This window comes from Nerophis ophidion, linkage group LG09 (assembly GCF_033978795.1).
Source record: "Nerophis ophidion isolate RoL-2023_Sa linkage group LG09, RoL_Noph_v1.0, whole genome shotgun sequence".
In the NCBI taxonomy this organism is placed as follows: Eukaryota; Metazoa; Chordata; class Actinopteri; order Syngnathiformes; family Syngnathidae; genus Nerophis; species Nerophis ophidion.
In genome coordinates this window covers 11,291,255-11,311,218 of record NC_084619.1, presented here as the reverse complement: position 1 = coordinate 11,311,218, position 19,964 = coordinate 11,291,255, and the positions used below count along the sequence as shown (strand labels likewise).

Below are 19,964 nucleotides of genomic sequence, written 5' to 3'. Positions count from 1 at the left end.
ACATTCACGTTAGCGCTACCGCCACTCGGCGGATGAGAGTGGTATTACTACTGTACTCACATTGGCGGATACGCTGTAGTGACAGTACTATAAATAGATGAATGTGGCGACACATTTATATAAGGTCAACGGTAATTGTAAAAATGATATTAATAGCTCGCTCGACAGCGCTTGATTCTTCGTGAGCGCGCTGCTCGTACCCCTTCGCCCCGTGAACGCGCAACAGCATCCTCGGTGACCATCCTCTTTCTTCTCCATCCTTTCCCTCAGGATAAACACACCGAAACAAGGTAAGCTCCAACCATTTGCCATGTTTTGTTTTATTATTTTGTTGTTATTCCGCCGTATAGACCATTGGAATTCTCTAAAATGGTCTGCATGAGCTGTTTGGCTAATTAGCAGGGTGAAATGAACATGCATGCATAAGAACATGGACGTGCAATTCAAAACAAACATTTTTTGTGTACGTTATTTCATGCACCATCACAAGCATGGCAATATTTTTATGTTTTTTAAAAGGCCTGCATAAGCAACCTTACGGTGTTTAGATTCTTCCATTGTCTCATCATCTCCGGCACAATTACCGTATTTCCTTGAATTGCCGCCCGGGCGCTAATTAATTTAAAACCTCTTCTCACTCCTGCGCTTACCAAAGGCATGCGGTAAAAGTAAGCATGCGCTAATTAATTTAAAACCTCTTCTCACTCCTGCGCTTACCAAAGGCATGTGGTAAAAGTAAGCATGCGTTAATTAATTTAAAACCTCTTCTCACTCCTGCACTTACCAAAGGCATGCAGTAAAAATTTGAGTGTGATGTAAGCTTGGACCTTAAATCCTACTGAATAGCTCTTAATCTTCTTCCCTTTATGCGACTTCAAATTACCGGTATTGAAATCAGTCTCCTCCATTTTAAAAATGATGACAGGGGAAGGGTCACGAGTTTGACCAGGCGGTAATACTAAGCATGCGCTAATTATTTTGCGAAGTGAGTTTGACCCGGCAGTAATTAAAGGCAGGCGCATACTATATGCCCTGCGGCAATTCAAGGAAATACGGTATGTTAATTTCTCTGCAAGCAGACATTTTTATGTTTTTTGACATGATCCTGTACAATAATTGATATATACTAGACAAAAAACATGTGGAAAACAATACAACAGCTTCATAAATTTTTAATGTATTAATTATTAACTAAAAATGCAAAAATATTTAGGATCATTTCCAAACCAGCCGCTATGTATTACATGCATTAAGGCTTGGATATTTAAAAGACAACAATTACATTGTTGTGTTATAATAACTAGGGGTGTGGGAAAAAATCGATTCGAATACGAATCGAACACGTTGTGCGATTCAGTATCGATTCTCATTTTTAAAAAAAATAAATTTTTTATTTTTTTATCAATCCAACAAACCACTACAAAGCAATACCATAACAATGCAATCCAATTCCAAAACCGAACCTGACCCAGCAACACTCAGAACTGCAATAAACAGAGCAATTGAGAGGAGACACAAACACGACACAGAACAAACCAAAAGTAGTGAAACAAAAATGAATATTATCAACAACAGTATCAATATGAGTTATAATTTCAGCATAGCAGTGATTAAAAATCCCTCATTGAAATTATCATTAGACATTTATAAAAAAAAAAAGAACAGTCACAGTGGCTTACACTTGCATCGCATCTCATAAACTTGACAACACACTGTGTCCAATGTTTTCACAAAGATAAAATAAGTCATATTTTTGGTTCGCTTAATAGTTAAAACAAATTAACATTATTGCAATCAGTTGATAAAACATTTTCCTTTACAATTATAAAAGCTTTTTTTTTTAAAATCTACTACTCTGCTTGCATATCAGCAGACTGGGGTCGATCCTGCTGAAATCCTATGTATTAATGAATACAGAATCGTTTAGAATCTGAAAAACATCGTTTTTGAATCGAGAATCGCGTTGAATAAAAAAAAAAAATCGATATATTATGAAATAGCGACCCCAAGAATCGATATTTAATCGAATCGTTGACACCCAAAGATTCGCAGCCCTAATAATAACCTTAATAAAGGCAATTTTGTCAAATATTATTAAACCATTAAATGCCTTAACACCACCTACTGCCTGACGTGCATGGATCGTTAGTTAGTTTATTATTTATTCGGTCAGTGGTCAATAAAATAAACTAACAGTTGACAATTTTACAGACCGAAAGGGTTTAGCCTGAAGTTGAGCACTTATTTCGCCTAAACCTAAACATTAAGTAGAAAGAAAGTAGCAGGGGTTCATATGGAAAAAAATTGGGCCCTGAGGTCAAAAAGGTTATAACCTTTTGACCTTTTCCACTACAGCAGGAGCCGGGTCCCATTCAAATATTAACACTGAATTAGTCTTACTCATGACTTTAATCTAATTAATTAATTAATTACATCCAACCCGCTTACAATTTTACAGGAAAAACCTTGTCAAATGATATGAAAGTGTGTGTTAATCATTTCAATAATGTACTAATCAAATATATTGCGAAATAAAGAACTTTTAAAAACCGATGAAAAATATATGTCCATACAATTAGGCAGTGCTAAAATAAATACATTCTACCTAAAATATTATTTAATATATGTTTTTAAGGAAACTGTTAATAAAATTAAAATGCAAATTAAAATGATGAGAGTTTTTGCGCTTCATATATTTCTTTATGACTTCAGCGCCAGACTTCTGTTTGATATCATCACAGCCACAAGTGGTGGACAATGTATTACAAACGAGTACCGCTGCCGCCCTCTAGGGGGCGTCCGCGGCCCAACACCCGGGCTCTGGAGTCAAGAAACACACAGTTCTTTACATTAGAACAGGGGTCACCAACCTTTTTGAAACCAAGAGCTACTTCTTGGGTACTGATTAATGCGAAGGGCTACCAGTTTGATACACACTTAAATAAATTGCCAGAAATAGCCAATTTGCTCAATTTACCTTTAATAAATACATTTATATATATATAAAAAATGGGTATTTCTGTCTGTCATTCCGTCGTACATTTTTTTTCCTTTTACAGAAGGTTTTTTGTAGAGAATAAATGATGAAAAAAACACTTAACTGGACGATTTAAAAGAGGAGAAAACACAAAAAAAATGAAAATAAAATTTTGAAACATAGTTTATCCTCAATTTCGACTCTTTAAAATTCAAAATTTAACCGAAAAAAATGAAGAGGAAAAACTAGCTAATTCGAATCTTTTTGAAAAAAAAAAAAAAAAAAAAAAAAAATTATGGAACATCATTAGTAATTTTTCCTGATTAAGATTAATTTTACAATTTTGTTGACATGTTTTAAATAGGTTCAAATCCAATCTGCACTTTGTTAGAATATATAACAAATTGGACCAAGCTATATTTCTAACAAAGAGAAATCATTATTTCTTCTATATTTTCTAGAACAATTTTTATTTAAAGAAATTCAAAAGAATTTAATTTTGAGTCTACAGATTTTCTAGATTTGCCAGAATATTTTTTTTTAAATTTTAATCATAATTTTAAAGAAATATTTCACAAATATTCTTTGTTGAAAAAACAGAAGCTAAAATGAAGAATTAAATTAAAATGTATTTATTATTCTTTACAATAAAAAAAAATACTTGAACATTGATTTAAATTGTCAGGAAAGAAGAGGAAGGAATTTAAAAGGTAAAAAGGTATATGTGTTTAAAAATCTTCAAATAATTTTTAAGGTTGTATTTTTTCTCAAAAATTGTCTTTCTGAATTTTATAAGAAGCAAAGTAAAAAAATAAATGAATTTATTTAAAAAAGTGAAGACCAAGTCTTTAAAATATTTTCTTGGATTTTCAAATTCTATTTGAGTTTTGTCTCTCTTAGAATTAAAAATGTCGAGCAAAGCGAGACCAGCTTGCTAGTAAATAAATAAAATTAAAAAAATAGAGGCAGCTCACTGGTAAGTGCTGCCATTTGAGCTATTTTTAGAACAGGCCAGCGGGCGACTCATCTGGTCCTTACGGGCTACCTGGTGCCCGCGGGCACCGCGTTGGTGACCCCTGCATTAGAGTCAAGCCAACAAAATGTGGAATATATTTTTTTCCCTTATTGTACTATTATTGTTCTGACAAACATACCACTTGGTGGCACTGTTATTGAGCAGTGAGACTCCTGAAGGGACACCCATTCCCCCCATACCCCACACTTGGTATCTTTATATGCACTCAAAACTAATTAGTGCTTGAATCTGGTTAAAACCAGCTTTTTAAAACGCATTAAAAAAAACTTTTGGTTTTTGACTTTTTAAAGATGGAATTAACAGATTTATAATTCCCCCCTTAAGGCAGCACGATGGTACAGGGGTTAGTGCATGTGCCTCACAATATTAAGGTCCTGAGTTGTCCTGGGTTCAATCCCAGGTGTCGCGATCTTTCTATGTGGAGTTTGCATGTTCTCCCCATGACTGCGTGGGTTCCCTCCGGGTACTCCGGCTTCCTCCAACCTCCAAAGACATGCACCTGGGGATAGGTTGATTGGCAACACTAAATTGGCCCTAGTGTGTGAATGTGAGTGTGAATGTTGTCTGTCTATCTGTGTTGGCCCTGCGATGAGGTGGCGACTTGTCCAGGGTGTACACCGCCTTCTGCCTGAATGCAGCTGAGATAGGCTCCAGCACCCTCCGCGACGCCGAAAGGGACAAGCGGTAGAAAATGGATGGATGGATAAATTCCCCTTAGTAATATAATTATTATTTTAAAAAAACATGCATTTAAATAATCATATAAACTGTCATCATTCACTTAAATATGATTTTAAATCTGTCAGGTTTTCTTTTACTTCAGAGTGTAAAGCATATTGAATATATAGAGGGAAAAATATCCAAATCTATTGCAATTCTTTATAAAGTAAGACACATGCTGAATAAGAAATGCCTGCAAATGTTGTATTATTCTTTTATTTTTCCATATTTAACATATTGTGTTGCAATTTGGAGAAATGTTTATAAAACAAACATAGACCCAATAATACAACTTAAAAAAAGGGTCATTAGAATAATACACAAAGCACGCTACTATGAACATACCAATCCATTATTTATAAGTTGAAATGTATTAAATTTTTCAGACATTGTGCTTTTAAAAACAATGGAAATTATGTTTGGAGTAAAGAACAACAGCCTTCCAGCTTGTATTCTTAGGCTATTTCATTTAAGAGGAGAACACTATAATTTACGGGGGATATTGATTTTTGAAATAGGTAAAGCGAGAATGAATATAAAATATAAATGTATTACAGTTTTAGGAGTTAAATGATGGAACAAGCTCAGTGATGAGCTGAAGACATGCACTTCTTTGGTAAGGTTTAAGAAAACCTTGAAAGGTGAAATAATTGAAAATTATAAAATATAATAACTATTACTTTCATCCCATTGATTATTTTTTTAACGTTGATGTTCCAGGCAATCTTATTTTCAGTAAAGGTATAGGATAGGCAAATATAAGCTTTGGCTTCAGCCTATTTCTTTTTCGGTCATTCTTTTTCTTTTCTTTTGTGTGTAAATGTGTATGGTTGTTTACATATAACCTGTACTGTAAAACTGATCACACAAAATGGTTGATTGATTATATGATCTAAATAAACTTATTTCATTCATTCAAAGCAGATATTAGCTGATACACATAAGGTAATCATGAGTGGATATTACAAAATTGTTTTATGATTATATTATTATTAGCACAGCTCCTGGGAGCCAAGTCTCCACCTGTATTCAAAAACAAGTAACGCCTGTTACAAACTTTAATTGAGGGTTTTTGAACGCACCACATTTATGGGCACGAAGATCCATCCATCCATTTTCTACCGCTTGTCCCTTACAGGGTCACGGGGGGTGCTGGAGCCTGTCTCAGCTGCACACAGGCGGAAGGCGGGGCACACCCTGGAAAAGTCACCACTTTATCACAGGGCCAACACATATTAAAGAACATGCAAAAGTAAAACTTATACATAACAGATAGAGTTATTATATTAGTCACCTCATCCTTTTTCTAAATTGATATAAATGGCAGAAAGAAAAAAAAAATCTTCAAACTTTACAAAATCCCAGAGCTCTTTGACCCCATAGTTTGGACTGACTTGAAATTTCTCACACGTCTAAATGCGCTCTACAAAACATGCATTGTGACTTAAGTGTGTTTAGCAAAATCGCTATAAAATTTGGCACACACCTTTAGGTGACTGAAAAGCATGTGTGTGCAACTTTTTCGCAATATTGGACTGGACGAAGCAACTAATTGTACATAATTCATCGTCATTTGTCCTAATTCCTTCCTGCACAGATGAACCAGATGCTTGCAACTTGCTGGACTTTCCTCCTCCTCTCTGCCTTCCTGTGCGAGCCGGCACTGTGCAAAGGTGGCCGCGGCGGGTCTAGGGGCTCGTCCCGAGGCTCCCCCGCCCGTAGCTCCACGGCGGGTAACTACCGCGGGGCAGGCGGCTACGGCGGCCCGCGCTCTCGCTTCCGGGTTGCGGGCCGGACGTCCCCAGTGAGGGTGGCGAGCGCTGCTGCTGCGGGAGCCGCCGTGGCCCTGTCGGCGGACAAATGGTACGCGTCCGCCTACCGCCGTAACAACGCAGAGAGCTCAGACGACGAGCTGGATTATTACAACAGGACGGGTTACTTTGATGCCCAAATGTCTGGTTCCACGCGGGGAGCCTCCTTCTGCCAAATGCTCTCCGTCACCATGGCAACGCTCTCCTCCAAATATGCACTCCTGCTCGATGCCACACTGTAGATTTGTGGACAAACATCTGACTAATGCAGGACACGCTGCTGGAAAGACTTGTGGGAGTTTGAAGACACAGTAACCACACAAAAAAAAAAAAAAACACTGACTGCTTACTTACACTTGAACGCACCACTAATGTAAGCGTCACACCAGCGTGTGTGTATCTAAAGATGCACGGACAAAATAAATATTACTTTAGAATATGCACTTCTGATTAAGTTATTTATGTACACCATGGCGCTGTACAGAATAATCCATCATTAGGAAACTTAAAAAAACAACAACATTTCTTTTACATTTGATTTCATTCTTTACAGACGTTTACTTGTTGATGCTCAACTAAAAAAAAAAAAAAAAAAAAAGTTTTCTTATAAAACTGGAGTGGTGCTGCTCAAACTTTGAGATGTTGTGATGTATCCCAAAGCCTCTTCCTCTTGTTAGGAGCACTCGACTGTTCCTTATCTCCAGCACTTGTGTACATAATACCTTTATTATCTGTCCTAATGCAAATAAATACATGTTCAAACCAACTCCAGTGATATGTTGTTTTCAGTCTTGAAGAGAATATTGAATTGTTTTACTTACAAGCGTAACTTCACTCGAGAAAAATGTTGTTTTAGTCCAGAAGGACTTGGCCAAGCTCTCCTTTCCTGAAGGCTCGGATGAAATCGTAAGCTGCTGCTGTGTAGTTAGGGACAGTGATGTTGATGTCGCCTAAAGGCAGACAAGTCAATATTATTACAATGCATTATTACACTACGTGCATATGTGTTGGCATGACAGGATGCTGCTTGACGTCTGAATTGTTTGGCTTTTGAAGCAAGTTTCCCATAGAAAAAAAAAAAATTGTCATTGAAAGCTTTAGTCACACTATAAGTGACATTTACAACTGTTAAAAGTGTAGAAAGAACTGGAACACCGGCACTCCCATCGAATAACTAATACTAACTTCCAAAAGCTACACAACTGACAAATTAATAATACACATAAAGTTGTGTTGGTTTAAGGTTGCAATAGTCGTGCCTCTTCTAATCGCGCTTCAAATAATGTAGCTGTTTAAAAATACTTGTATATATTTTTAAGCATGTTCTAGCTTTTTTGGGTCATTAAAGGATCATTTTCAAGCATAATAATGGCTAAATAAAGTAAAGAAATCACCACTATTGTAGCATTGGCCAACAAACTAATCCGATCACGCGGTTCAGTATTGTGCTTGGTGATTGGTTCAGCCTCAGACGGCATTACTATATTGGATTAAAAGTGTTAATGTGACTAAAGAGTGTTAGTACAAGTATTTAGAAGGCCATACATATTTTTTATGCTCTAGCTATGAAAATATTTGATTTAGAATTAAATGATAAATGGGTTGTACTTGTATAGTGCTTTTCTACCTTCAAGGTACTCAAAGCGCTTTGACACTACTTCCACATTTTACCCATTCACACACACATTCACACACTGATGGAGGGAGCTGCCATGCAAGGCGCCAACCAGCACCCATCAGGAGCAAGGGTGAAGTGTCTTGCTCAGGACACAACGGACGTGAGGAAGTTTGTACTAGGTGGGATTTCAACCAGGGACCCTCGGGTTGCGCACGGCCACTCTCCCACTGCGCCACGCCGTCCCAATTAATCATTGGGGCAGCATGGCGCAGTTGTCGCAGGGGGTTGGCCCACAACCCGATGGTTACGGGTATCCTCGAGCAAGATACTGAACCCCCAGCTTCTCCTGATGCTGTGTCATCAGTAGGTGAATGTGCTAATAGTGCCGAAGCGCTAAACAAGTATAATCCATTTACTATTTATTTCTACTTTGTGGAAATCTGTTTATTGCAGTCATGTCCGGAACCATCCATCCATCCATCTTCTTCCGCTTATCCGAGGTCGGGTCGCGGGGGCAGCAGCCTAAGCAGGGAAGCCCAGACTTCCCTCTCCCCAGCCACTTCGTCTAGCTCTTCCCGGGGGATCCCGAGGCGTTCCCAGGCCAGCCGGGAGACATAGTCTTCCCAACGTGTCCTGGGTCTTCCCCGTGGCCTCCTACCGGTTGGACGTGCCCTAAACACCTCCCTTGGGAGGCGTTCGGGTGGCATCCTGACCAGATGCCCGAACCACGTCATCTGGCTCCAATTAACAGCAATAAACGAGAGATGACTGTGACTGTATTGTTATGGAAGAAATAACCCCTAGAGAATGTGACGCCTTTAGAAATAGTTACTTTTCACATCGGAATTGATATGGTACCAATTCAACGGTAGCAATTTTCTGTACTTTTGTGTGTGTGTGTGTATTTAAAAGTTAATTGTTTCATAATAAGAAAAATATATAGTTAACATTTAACAATAAGCGGATTATGATAACTGCTGTCCATTTGTTAAATCTTGTTTTCTTATTACGTTTTTGAGTATCATTTCAAAGAATTATAGTAAATTTTGCATGCAGTTGCTAGTACAAACCATTAGATGGCAGTGTAGTACAGACTAGGCTGTGTTGCCTAGTCAAGAGGTAATATTTGCCATTAAGATGAATCTAGCCTTTTGTTGTGCCCTGCAAAGTGCTTATACTGTAAGCATTGTACTTACACAACAGCTGTTTAATTGTAACGTGCATCTTAGTCATAGTTTTTATTACCAAATTTGGAGGTGTTGAAATCACCATGTAAAATCGCTAATGCTAATCAAATTAAAATCAAGCTATGGCACTTGTGGAACCTTAATTTACATTTCAATGTTTTCTATCAGGCATACTTGCTATGTTGACATTGAAAATTGTAACACTACATAAAAGTAGAGGTAGAGTGGCTCTGCTCTCAGTACTGCTTGAGTGATAGTTTTTTATTTTTATTTTGCATGAGTTGATACCCGGTAGAACCGACGATACGCAAGATGGTAAAAAAAAGGTTTGTTTACCATTGTATTGTAATTGGATGGTAAATAACTTTGTTATCCTGAATAAATTAACCACAAAATAAAATAGACTCATTTCTGTAAGCAAAAGTTAACTCAAATAATAAACATGTTTAAATGTTTTTTTTTTTCCACTTTGAAAAACTTGGTCGGTTTGTCTTTTTTGTAGTTGTTGCCATCACCTGATTACAGTATTCTCACTTGTTGTCCTTGCTGATGGGCTTATATTTCCCATTTGATTTTAAACTGAAATATTCCCACAAGACATTTGGCTTTGTAATCCTATTTTTTTTCTTTCTAATTGTTGTTAATTTTCGAAATTTCTAACTTGCCAGTAGTAAGGCTCTCTGTCTGTGCTTTATGTGTGTGCAAGGCTGGTGGTCTTGCGCTGCGCCCACCGAGACAAAGATTGTGGAAGACAGCAAGAGGGCTACTGTCTTCAGTTAATTCTACTTTTAAATAATTGCGTTCAGGTGCTGAGAGCGATGCACACAGTGAGACATCTTTCTCCCTGTTTGAAGCGAGAGACGAAAGATGCGAGGCTCAGCCATTCTGATTGACCAACATGACTGTTACTCAAATGCCGGTGACTGCGGAGAAAAAAAACCCTCAGCCTGTTCCATTTGCGTTATTGCACTAATTAAAACTTTGATGTCGATTCGATTTCGATAATTGTGCAGCCCTATATTAAACCGACTAGATGAAGCAATTCCTAAAGGAATTTGTGAAAATGCTCCAATGCTGAAGTTGAACTGAAATCCTGGATTTTTTTTTAGAATTTTTGAAGTAGAACACGCAATTCTTGAACAGGCTGAATATTTTGAAGTTAGAACAGTTTGAATCAAATGAAAAATCTGGGAATTGTGGAACTTTGAAGAATGTCCCATTGATTTAAATGGGAATTTCCCCCCAAAATTGGGAATTTCAGGAAAAGCGGGATTTTTTTTTTCTTTTTTAAATGGTAAAAAACTTGAATGGTCTGAATGAGTTGAAATGGTTGGTATTGAATTTTTTTAAATTGGTGGAGAAATGTTGAAGTAGTAACATGTTGAATTGAGAAATGGTATTACAGAATTCCTGGAATTTTAGGAAAAACAGGAATAAATAGTTAAAAAATCATGATTAAGAGGAATGTTTCGATGGTGGAATGGTTGAAAAATGTGGGAGCAGTCGCCAGAAAAAAGGGTGGAAATAGGGCTTTGGAAAACCAGGATTTCTGAAATTTTGTTTAACTCGAAAAAAGAATAGAATAGAATAGAAAGTACTTTATTGATCCCTGGGGGAAATTCAGCACCACAGTTTGCTCACACTAGACAATAATAATAATAAATAATATATAACATATATTATATATACAATATATAATATATGAATAATATAAATATATTCTGCATATATTTATACTCCCACTTCCAAAGACATGCACCTGGGGATAGGTTGATGGCAGCACTAAATTGGCCCTAGTGTGTGAATGTGAGTGTGAATGTTGTCTGTCTATCTGTGTTGGCCCTGCGATGAGGTGGCGAGTTGTCCAGGGTGTACTCCGCCTTCCGCCCAATTGTAGCTGAGATAGGCACAAGCGCCCCTGCGACCCCACAGGGAATAAGCAGTAGGAAATGGATGGGATGGATATATTTATATTACAAATTTAAAAAAAATAAAATGTATATTTTAAAATTTCTGAATGGGGGAATGGTTTGAATTGGTTGAAAAATATGGAAATGGAAGTTTGAAAAATGGCCAATTAATTTTGAATGGGAAAAATGTCCTGTAAAACCTGGAATTCTGGGAAATCGGGGAATTTTTGGAATGTGTTAAGGGAAAGCCCGCTATTCCAGAATAGGCTGAACAGTTTGAAGTTGGAACGGTTTGAATCGGATGAAAAATGTGGAAAGTAGATCGCGCCAAAATCTGGAGAAGAAGATAAGTTGTTGAATAATAAATCGATTAATTTTGGTGTAGAAAACCATATGTGTGGATGCTTTGGAGCAGTCACACAATAATTGTATGATCCTATGAAGGATATCGTCAGCCATTTTTTAATTTTCCACTGTAGCTACCACTTTTTGACTTCCTGTAAAGGCCAAATACTTTTCCGTTTACCGTCGACCCTTGTTTATCGCTAATGGTTCCAGACATGACCGCTATAAATTAATTTATCTCAAGTAGGAATAATTAATTATTAATTAGCATACTTGCCAACTCTCCCAATTTTCCCGGGAGACTCCCGAATATCAGTGCCCCTGCCGAAAATCTCCCGGGTCCACCACTCTCCCAAATTTCTCCCGATTTCCACCCCGACAACAATATTGGGGACGTGCCTTAAAGGCACTGCCTTTAGCGTCTTCTCTCACCTGAAAAGGAGACTATTATATAGGTCTCAGTTATCCATAGGTTTATCTATAACCCATAAAGTAGGCAGTCAGGGAGCTATTTCTCAGCGTGTGTTTATTCGAGCCGGCACGTTAATACACTGACACACAACATCCGGATTCCCATCATGCATTGCTTCAAAACTACGCTAAGTAGTAACTTCTAAAAACATAACAGAGACGAAGCAGAAGAACGAAGAAGAGACATGGCGATGACGAGTAAGAAGAAGTACGCTTGCAAGTTCCAAAAATATTGGGAAAAATAATTTAAGTTCATCCAGGACAGCTCGAAGGGGAAGGGGTATGCTGCCAGCAAATTTTGTAGATTAGACTTCTCCATTGAACAAGGTGGCCGAACGGATATACTCATTCATGAATGGATATTTTATATATATATATATATATATATATATATATATATATATATATATATATATATATATATATATACAGTATATATATATATATATATATGTATATATATATTTATTGTATATAAGAAATACTTGAAAATATATACACCCCCGCCGCACCTCAGCACGCACACACACCCATCTCCCGAAATCGGAGGTCTCAAAGTTGGCAAGTATGAATTAGACACATCTAAATTTTTTAATGCAATATAGTAATTCTGCCTGAGGCTGAGCCAATCAGTAGCCGCGATACTGAACAGCAAACTCTGGTTTTGGTCCCATCTAAAGGGCAATCCTACTGTTGTATTAATATTTTTAGTTTATTTAGCTATTTTGATACTGGAAAATGCTTTAATTTTTTAACCCCCAAAATTTGTAGAATATGCTTAAAAAAATCTGCGCTGTGGTGAAGCCACAATATTTGGAGCGCGATGTGGCGAGGGACACCTGTATATTTTATTCCTGCTTGCTTGTACTCAAACGTGTTTGTACGATTTGTTCTCGCTTACCAACTCCGGTGATGGCTTTGATCCGCTGCGTCTTCCCCTGTTTTACTGCAATGTGTTTGAGGATGTGCTGGATGTCGTCGCTGGGCTCCTGCAGGTTGTATTTTTCCACGTAACTGCACACAAACGCAACACAAAAATTAATCACCATCTAAACAAACAATGGAACACAAACATCAAATTGATTGTGTTGTTGTGCAGCCCTTTGAGACATTAGTGATTTAGGGCTATATAAGTAAACATTGATTGATTGATTGATACCTGAAGTTTTCCAGTCTGTTCAGAGAATAGAGCAAGTAGTCAGCAATGATATCTTCACCGACTAAATGGTCCAGTATAGTTCCTGGAGAGCAGCACACACATGTTTAGTAATTGTGTTTACTAGTAAGTAAGCGTATTGGGTTCGCTTACCACATAACGCCAACTTCATGCCCGTTTCAACATTCTCAATTTTCGGAGGCAAGACTCCCGGTGTGTCCAGTAGATACATTGTGGGGCGTTCACACACCTGATGGAATAACCAACACTGTATACACAGACGCATAAACAATGGAGGAGAAAGAAAAACATTCCGAGTTACCTGAATTCTAGTGAGGACTGCTCGAGTTATACCTGGCTCGCCACCTACACGGGACGCACGGCCTGAAAGAAACAATCTATTCAAAGTCCCTTTCGCACTGCCTGAAAAAACGGCATTCCTGTTTTCGGTTGTAATTTCCTCCGGCTTGGGAATGCCGTGTGAAAGCGCATACAGTTCAGTGTTCCCATTCAATTGTTTATTTTTTGCGGCCTGTCAGGAATACATTTGGACCGCCACAAGTATATTTAACGTTCTCTGTTCGCATTCGGTCATGAACACATTACAATGGGAATCGAACTCATCGTTTCAACTCCGTACCGCAGATGGCAGGGTTAAGGTAGCCCTATAACTCTGCTTTTTAACATTCCTCATGCAAACCTAGTCAGCCAGAGAATAAGAAAACGTAGCAGGAGGGATCGATGTTGCCAGTTTAGCAACTTTGTGCTATAATCAAAAAGTACCTGCTTAGTTGTCTTGTGGTTAGAGTGTCTGTCCTGAGACTGGAAGGTCATGAGTTCAAACCCCGGCTGAGTTATACCAAAGACTATAAAAATGAGACCCATTGTCTCCCTGCTTGGTACTCAGCATCAAGGGTTGGAATTGGGGGTTAAATCACCAAAATTACTGCCCCCCTCACTTCCTAGGGGGTGAACATGGGGATGGATCAAGTGCAGAGGATAATTTCACCACACTATCATTGGGACTTTAACTTTTATTCACAACCCTGTCAGTTCTATTTTTTTTTAAGTGACTAATGAGAGATCTACCAACATTTTCTGATCTTTTTGGACACTTTTGGAGACTACCGTATTTCCTTGAATTGCCGCTGGGGCATATAGTATGCGCCTGCCTTTAATTACTGCCGGATCAAACTCGCTTCCCAAAATAATTAGCGCATGCTTAGTATTACCGCCTGGTCAAACTCGTGACGTCACAAGTGACACTTCTCCTGTCATCATTTTCAAAATGGAAGAGGCTGATTTTAATACCGATAATTTGAAATCGCATAAAGGGAAGAAGATTAAGAGCTATTCAGTAGGATTTAAGGTCCAAGCTTACATCACACTAAAATTTTTACTGCATACCTTTGGTAAGTGCCGGAGTGAGAAGAGGTTTTCAAATAATTAGCGCATGCTTACTTTTACCGCATGCCTTTGGTAAGCGCAGGAGTGAGAAGAGGTTTTAAATTAAATATCGCCCCGGCGGCAATTCAAGGAAATACGGTAATTCACAATTTAAAAGGCCTCTGTTTTGCCTGCGACAAACAAACCCAAAAATAAGCCACAGAAGAAAGTTTGTTTGTATTTCTAAACATATTTGTTTTGCGTCCATGCAAATAAAGACAATAACGTTACATAAACCCCCAAAGCCCACTGCCACAAATAAATTGCAGTCCTGTGGGAAACAGTGCCCTCATTTTTCAGCAATATTAAAATTAAAAGTTAAAGTGTGGTGAAATTATCTTTAGCTTTTTACACCTTTCCCATGTTCACCCCCTGGGAGGTGAGGGGAGCATTGAGCAGCTGCTGTGGCCAGGCTCGGGAATCATTTCGGTGATTTAACCCTCAATTCCAACCCTTGATGTTGAGTGCCATTTTTATAGTGTTTGGTATTACTCGGCCGGCCGGGGTTTAAACTCACGACCTTTCAGTCTCAGGGCGAACACTCTAACTACAAGGCCACTGAGCAGGTCTACATTATTGGCTGTATGAGAACCTCAGGCAAAAAAATACCAAATCTCAGTTCTTCCGTAGTCATTGCTCTCTCTGTGTGAAAGAAGCCCATATTATACAGAAAAAATAATCATGCAAGGTGGCCCTGCGATGATGTGGCCACTTGTCCAGGGTGTACACCGCCTTCCGCCCGATTGTAACTGAGATAGGCACCAGCGTCCCCCGCGACCCAAAAGGGAATAAGCGGTAGAAAATGGATGGATGGATAAACATGCAAGGTATCAAGTAGCAGTTTTACAGTACCTTTTTTCAAATATGTTCTTCTTATTGAGTTAATAAGTGATGACTTTCCCACATTGGGCACTCCAATCACCATCAGGCAATAATTCATATTCTGGAAGTGACAAAATGATATGTAATTTATAGAATGAGGCATGGACTTTTATTTATCAATTAAAGGACACACATTGCTACTTTGTGTATACCTCTTCTCTGTTAAAGCGGTTTGACTTTTCTATAATCTCCACCAACGTCGGCATCAGCTGCACAATAGAAGAATTAGAAGAAAGTATTTTAGGCAATGTGATTGCCTGCAAGCCCATATTGCGTGTACCTTTTTGACGTTGTCATCTCGCTGCTTGAGACAGTCTGTGTATACAACATTCTGCACTCCATTTTTATTGAGTTCCTCTAGGATCCTCTGTAGAGAAAATGTAATAAAATGTAACAGCAGAATTGTTTTTCTTTTATTTAAATAGTTTGAATGCATACAGCACCTGTTTGTCTGACAGGTCAGCAAGGTCCATCTTGTTAAGAACCAGCAGGTGTGGTTTGACATTCAGAGTTTCCTGAAACATAGGGTTTCTTCCAGAGAAGGGAATGTGCTTCACATTAAAGATAATTATTGTAGCATGAATACATGAGCAAAACAAACCCCCCAAGGAGCCATAATTCAGTTCAGTTCAGTTTCAGTTTATGTCTAACATGCATACGATACAATGTAATGCATCACACAATTCCAGTTGTTTCTTTACAGCACGTCCGAAAAGAAGTAGGAAAAAGCAGAGCTTATTTAATCCTACCCCTTTTCATACCATAGCAATTTTATCCAATTTCCTTGTTCTCTGTAACAGAACAGTGAACAAATAAATAATAAATACATAACATACAATAGTAACGATACAAATAAAAAATACATAAATAATCTTTGTCTCAATAAAAAAGTGGATAAAAAAAGGGTTCAAGATGTTCATCATAATTCTTGTTCTGTGTACCGTATTTTCCACACTATAAGGCACACCTTCAATGAATGGCCTATTTTAAAACTGTGTTCATGTATAAGGCGCACTGCATTATAAGGCGCATAGAATAGACGCTACAGTAGAGGCTGGTGTTACTAAAGGGAATGTCAACAAAACAGTCAGATAGGTCAGTCAAACTTTATTAATAGATTACAAACTCCTTTCACTCCCAAAATGAATAAACAGCTGTTTTATTATTTCTCCCGATTCAATAAACACGTAAAAAACAGTCTGATACTGTTACGGTAAATCAAACGTTAGTGCAATCAAAATATAGTAACACTCAAAATAGTGAAAAGCAATAATATATCAATAACTCAACAATTTCACACAACATTACACACAAAATAAACATGTAAAGCTCACTTTATTAAGTTATTCCTCATCCACGAATCCATTGAATTCTTCTTCTTCAGTGTCCAAATTAAACAGTTGGGCAAATACGGCATCCAACATGCCCGGCTCCGTCTCGTCAAAGTCGTCATTAAACGAGTCAGTGTCGCTGCTGTTAATGTTCAATTCTCTCGCTGCTGCTCTATTCCCGTGTTCTACTGTGTGACTGATCGCCTTGAGTTTAAACTTTGCGTCGTAAGCGTGTCTCTTAATAGGAGCCATTTTGGGGTCTTTAGATAAACACACAGAAACGGCACGCCTCCCGCAGTTATATATCCCAGCATGCACCGCACGCTTCTTCTTCTACAGGGGAAAATTAAGTCGGCGGCTGCTTATCGTAGAAGAAGAAGCGCACTTCTTCTTCTACGGGGGAAAATGAAGTCGGCGGCTGCTTATCGTAGAAGAAGCGCACTTCTTCTTCTAGGGGGGAAAATGAAGACGGCGGCTGCTTACCGTAGTTGCGAGACCTGTTGTGGCTCAATATTGGACCATATATAAGGCGCACCGGATTATAAAACGCACTGTCAGCTTTTGAGAAAATGTGAAGTTTTTAGGTGCGCCTTATAGTGCGGAAAATAGGGTACTTTGTGAACACTTGTAGTTTGAACTGTCTTTTAAACTGAATCATATTAGTGCTATGTTTGATTTCTTTGCTTAATCCGTTCCATAATTTAATTCCACATACAGATATAAATAAATAAATAATAAATGGGTTGTACTTGTATAGCGCTTTTCTACCTTCAAGGTACTCAAAGCGCTTTGACACTACTTCCATATTTACCCATTCACACACAAGGCACCAACCAGCACCAATCAGGAGCAAGTGTGAAGTTTCTTGCTCAGGACACAACGGACGTGACGAGGTTGGTACTAGGTGGGATTTGAACCAGGGACCCTCGGGTTGCACACGGCCACTCTACCACTGCGCCACGCCGTCCCTATACTAAAGGTTTTAAGTGTTGTGCGAGCATACAAATGTTTAAAATTAGATTTTCCTCTAAGGTTATATTGCTCCTCTTGATTTGTTGTACATTCTTGGGTAGCGGGTTATAGTTTTGCATTATAGCTGTTTGCAAATGCACCAAATCGTTGAATTTCAATAATTTTGATTTAATAAATAAATAATTGGTATGTTCTCTATATCCAACATTATGCATTATTTAAATTGAATTTTTCTGTTAGTGAATGAAGCTCACATTTGTAGTTGTTTAGATTCAGAAAGGATATTCTGGCATCATGAATTTCTATGATGCAGTCCACATTCTTCAGATTGGCTCTCATTCGCTTCAAACCTGCAATAAAATAATAATATTCTGTAACACACCAGACTATTAACAAAGAGTCAGGAATACAAAATTACAATATAGTACATTTTGTGTATTTTATGCCAAAAACTGTCAGTCACCTTTAGCCATGTGTCCAGGGAACCAGTGCGCCACTTCCCGTCCTCCAAAGTCGAATGTGGTTCGAAACTTAGCGACATTGCAGAGTGACCGGTACAGTTTCATGGCCTTGAAAAATATATTGACTTGTTTTTATATTACTTTATATCTCTATATTGACTTTATCATTTCAACGATTAAACGTAAAAAAACGATGTGCACCACTGTTTACAAAACCACTCCAAACACTTCCTGTCATTTTCTTCCTCTACGGTTTTAACTGAGCTGTACGATACTGCCCCCAGTAGGACAATACACGAATTGCAGAAAAACGCTGTACCAAACATGTGGAACATTTTAAACAAGATTTAAAGCCCTACTGAAATGAGATTATCTCATTTAAACGGGGATAGCAGGTCCATTCTATGTGTCATACTTAATCATTTCACGATATTGCCATATTTTTGCTGAAAGGATTTAGTAGAGAACATCAACGATAAAGTTTGCAACTTTTGGTCGCTAATATAAAAAGCCTTGCCTTTACCAGAAATAGCAGACGATGTGCGCGTGACGTCACCGGTGTGAGGGCTCCTCACGTTGTTTACAATCATAGCCACCAGCAGCAAGTGCAATTCAGACCGAGAAAGCGATGATGAAAGATTCGTGGATGAGGAAAGTTAGAGTGAAGCACTAAAAAAATATATAAAAAGAAAAGAAAAAGAGACGGCAGTGTGAGCGATTCAGATGTTATTATACACATTTACTAGGATAATTCTGGAAAATCCCTTATCTGCTTATTGTGATAATAGTGTTTTAGTGAGATTATAAAGTCATACCTGAAAGTCGGAGGGCTGCGGTGAACGCCAGTGTCTCTGAGAGAAGCCATGATCACAGCTGCCTTTTTGACAGCTACAGGAAGATAATCGCATAATCCACTCAAGTCTCCGGTAAGAGCTGACTCAATATCACAATTTTCCCATCCAAAAACTTGCTGGTTGACGTAGAGAAACATGTTCGCGTGACCGCTCTGTGTTAAAGCTTCACAACAAACAAAGAAACACCGGCAGCTGCAATTCACCGCTTTCCACCAACAGCATTCTTCTTTATAGTCTCCATTATTAATTGAACAAATTGCAAAAGATTCAGCAACACAGATGTCCAAATTACAGTGTAATTATGCGATGAAAAGAGACGACTTTTAGCCGTAAGTGATGCTGGGCTAATATGTCCCCTACAGACCGAGACGTCACAAACAAGCGTCATAATTCCGCGACGTTTTCAACAAGAAACTCGGCGGGAAATTTAAATTGTAATTTAGTAAACTAAACCGGCCGTATTGGTATGTATTGCAATGTTAATATTTCATCATTGATATATAAACTATCAGACTGCGTGGTCGGTAGTAGTGGGTTTCAGTAGGCCTTTAAACTCGAGTTGGTTTGGAAGTAATACAAACAAAGTAAGCTAATAGAGTAATTAATAGTTGTTGAAGACAGTTTTGATTGTAAACCGGTTTGCATTCATTTGCTACATTTTCACTCTGAATTTCTCCTCTAGTCCATTGACTTAAAAGGCAAAACTGTATAAATGTAATTTCTTCATTAAAAAAATTATTAAAATGCTCAACAAATTAAAAAGACCCACTGCTTCTCTTTCATCAGA

At 38.1% G+C, this 19,964-nt stretch overlaps 2 protein-coding genes across 3 annotated transcripts; one reads left to right on the top strand and one right to left on the bottom strand.

Moving 5' to 3' along the window:
• The first annotated feature begins 9 nt into the window (after positions 1–9).
• Positions 10–7,280, top strand: sprn (shadow of prion protein). Its single transcript, XM_061910274.1, has 2 exons — positions 10–290; positions 6,331–7,280. The coding sequence occupies exon 2, from the start codon at positions 6,331–6,333 to the stop codon at positions 6,784–6,786; it is 456 nt and encodes a 151-aa protein (XP_061766258.1). The 5' UTR covers positions 10–290; the 3' UTR covers positions 6,787–7,280.
• On the bottom strand, positions 6,989–18,592 carry mtg1 (mitochondrial ribosome-associated GTPase 1). 2 transcript variants are annotated; one of them, XM_061910272.1, is made up of 12 exons: positions 18,326–18,592; positions 18,148–18,212; positions 16,003–16,107; positions 15,840–15,926; positions 15,712–15,768; positions 15,530–15,620; positions 13,554–13,615; positions 13,385–13,481; positions 13,235–13,316; positions 12,977–13,089; positions 7,366–7,494; positions 6,989–7,275 (listed from the first exon to the last, which is right to left on the bottom strand). In XM_061910272.1, the coding sequence occupies exons 1-11, from the start codon at positions 18,426–18,428 to the stop codon at positions 7,397–7,399; spliced, it is 960 nt and encodes a 319-aa protein (XP_061766256.1). In that variant the 5' UTR covers positions 18,429–18,592; the 3' UTR covers positions 6,989–7,275; positions 7,366–7,396. The 2 variants fall into 2 exon arrangements, with proteins under 2 accessions (XP_061766256.1, XP_061766255.1); XM_061910271.1 differs by having other exon boundaries at positions 6,989–7,280; positions 18,326–18,591.
• Between the last annotated feature and the right edge of the window lie 1,372 nt (positions 18,593–19,964).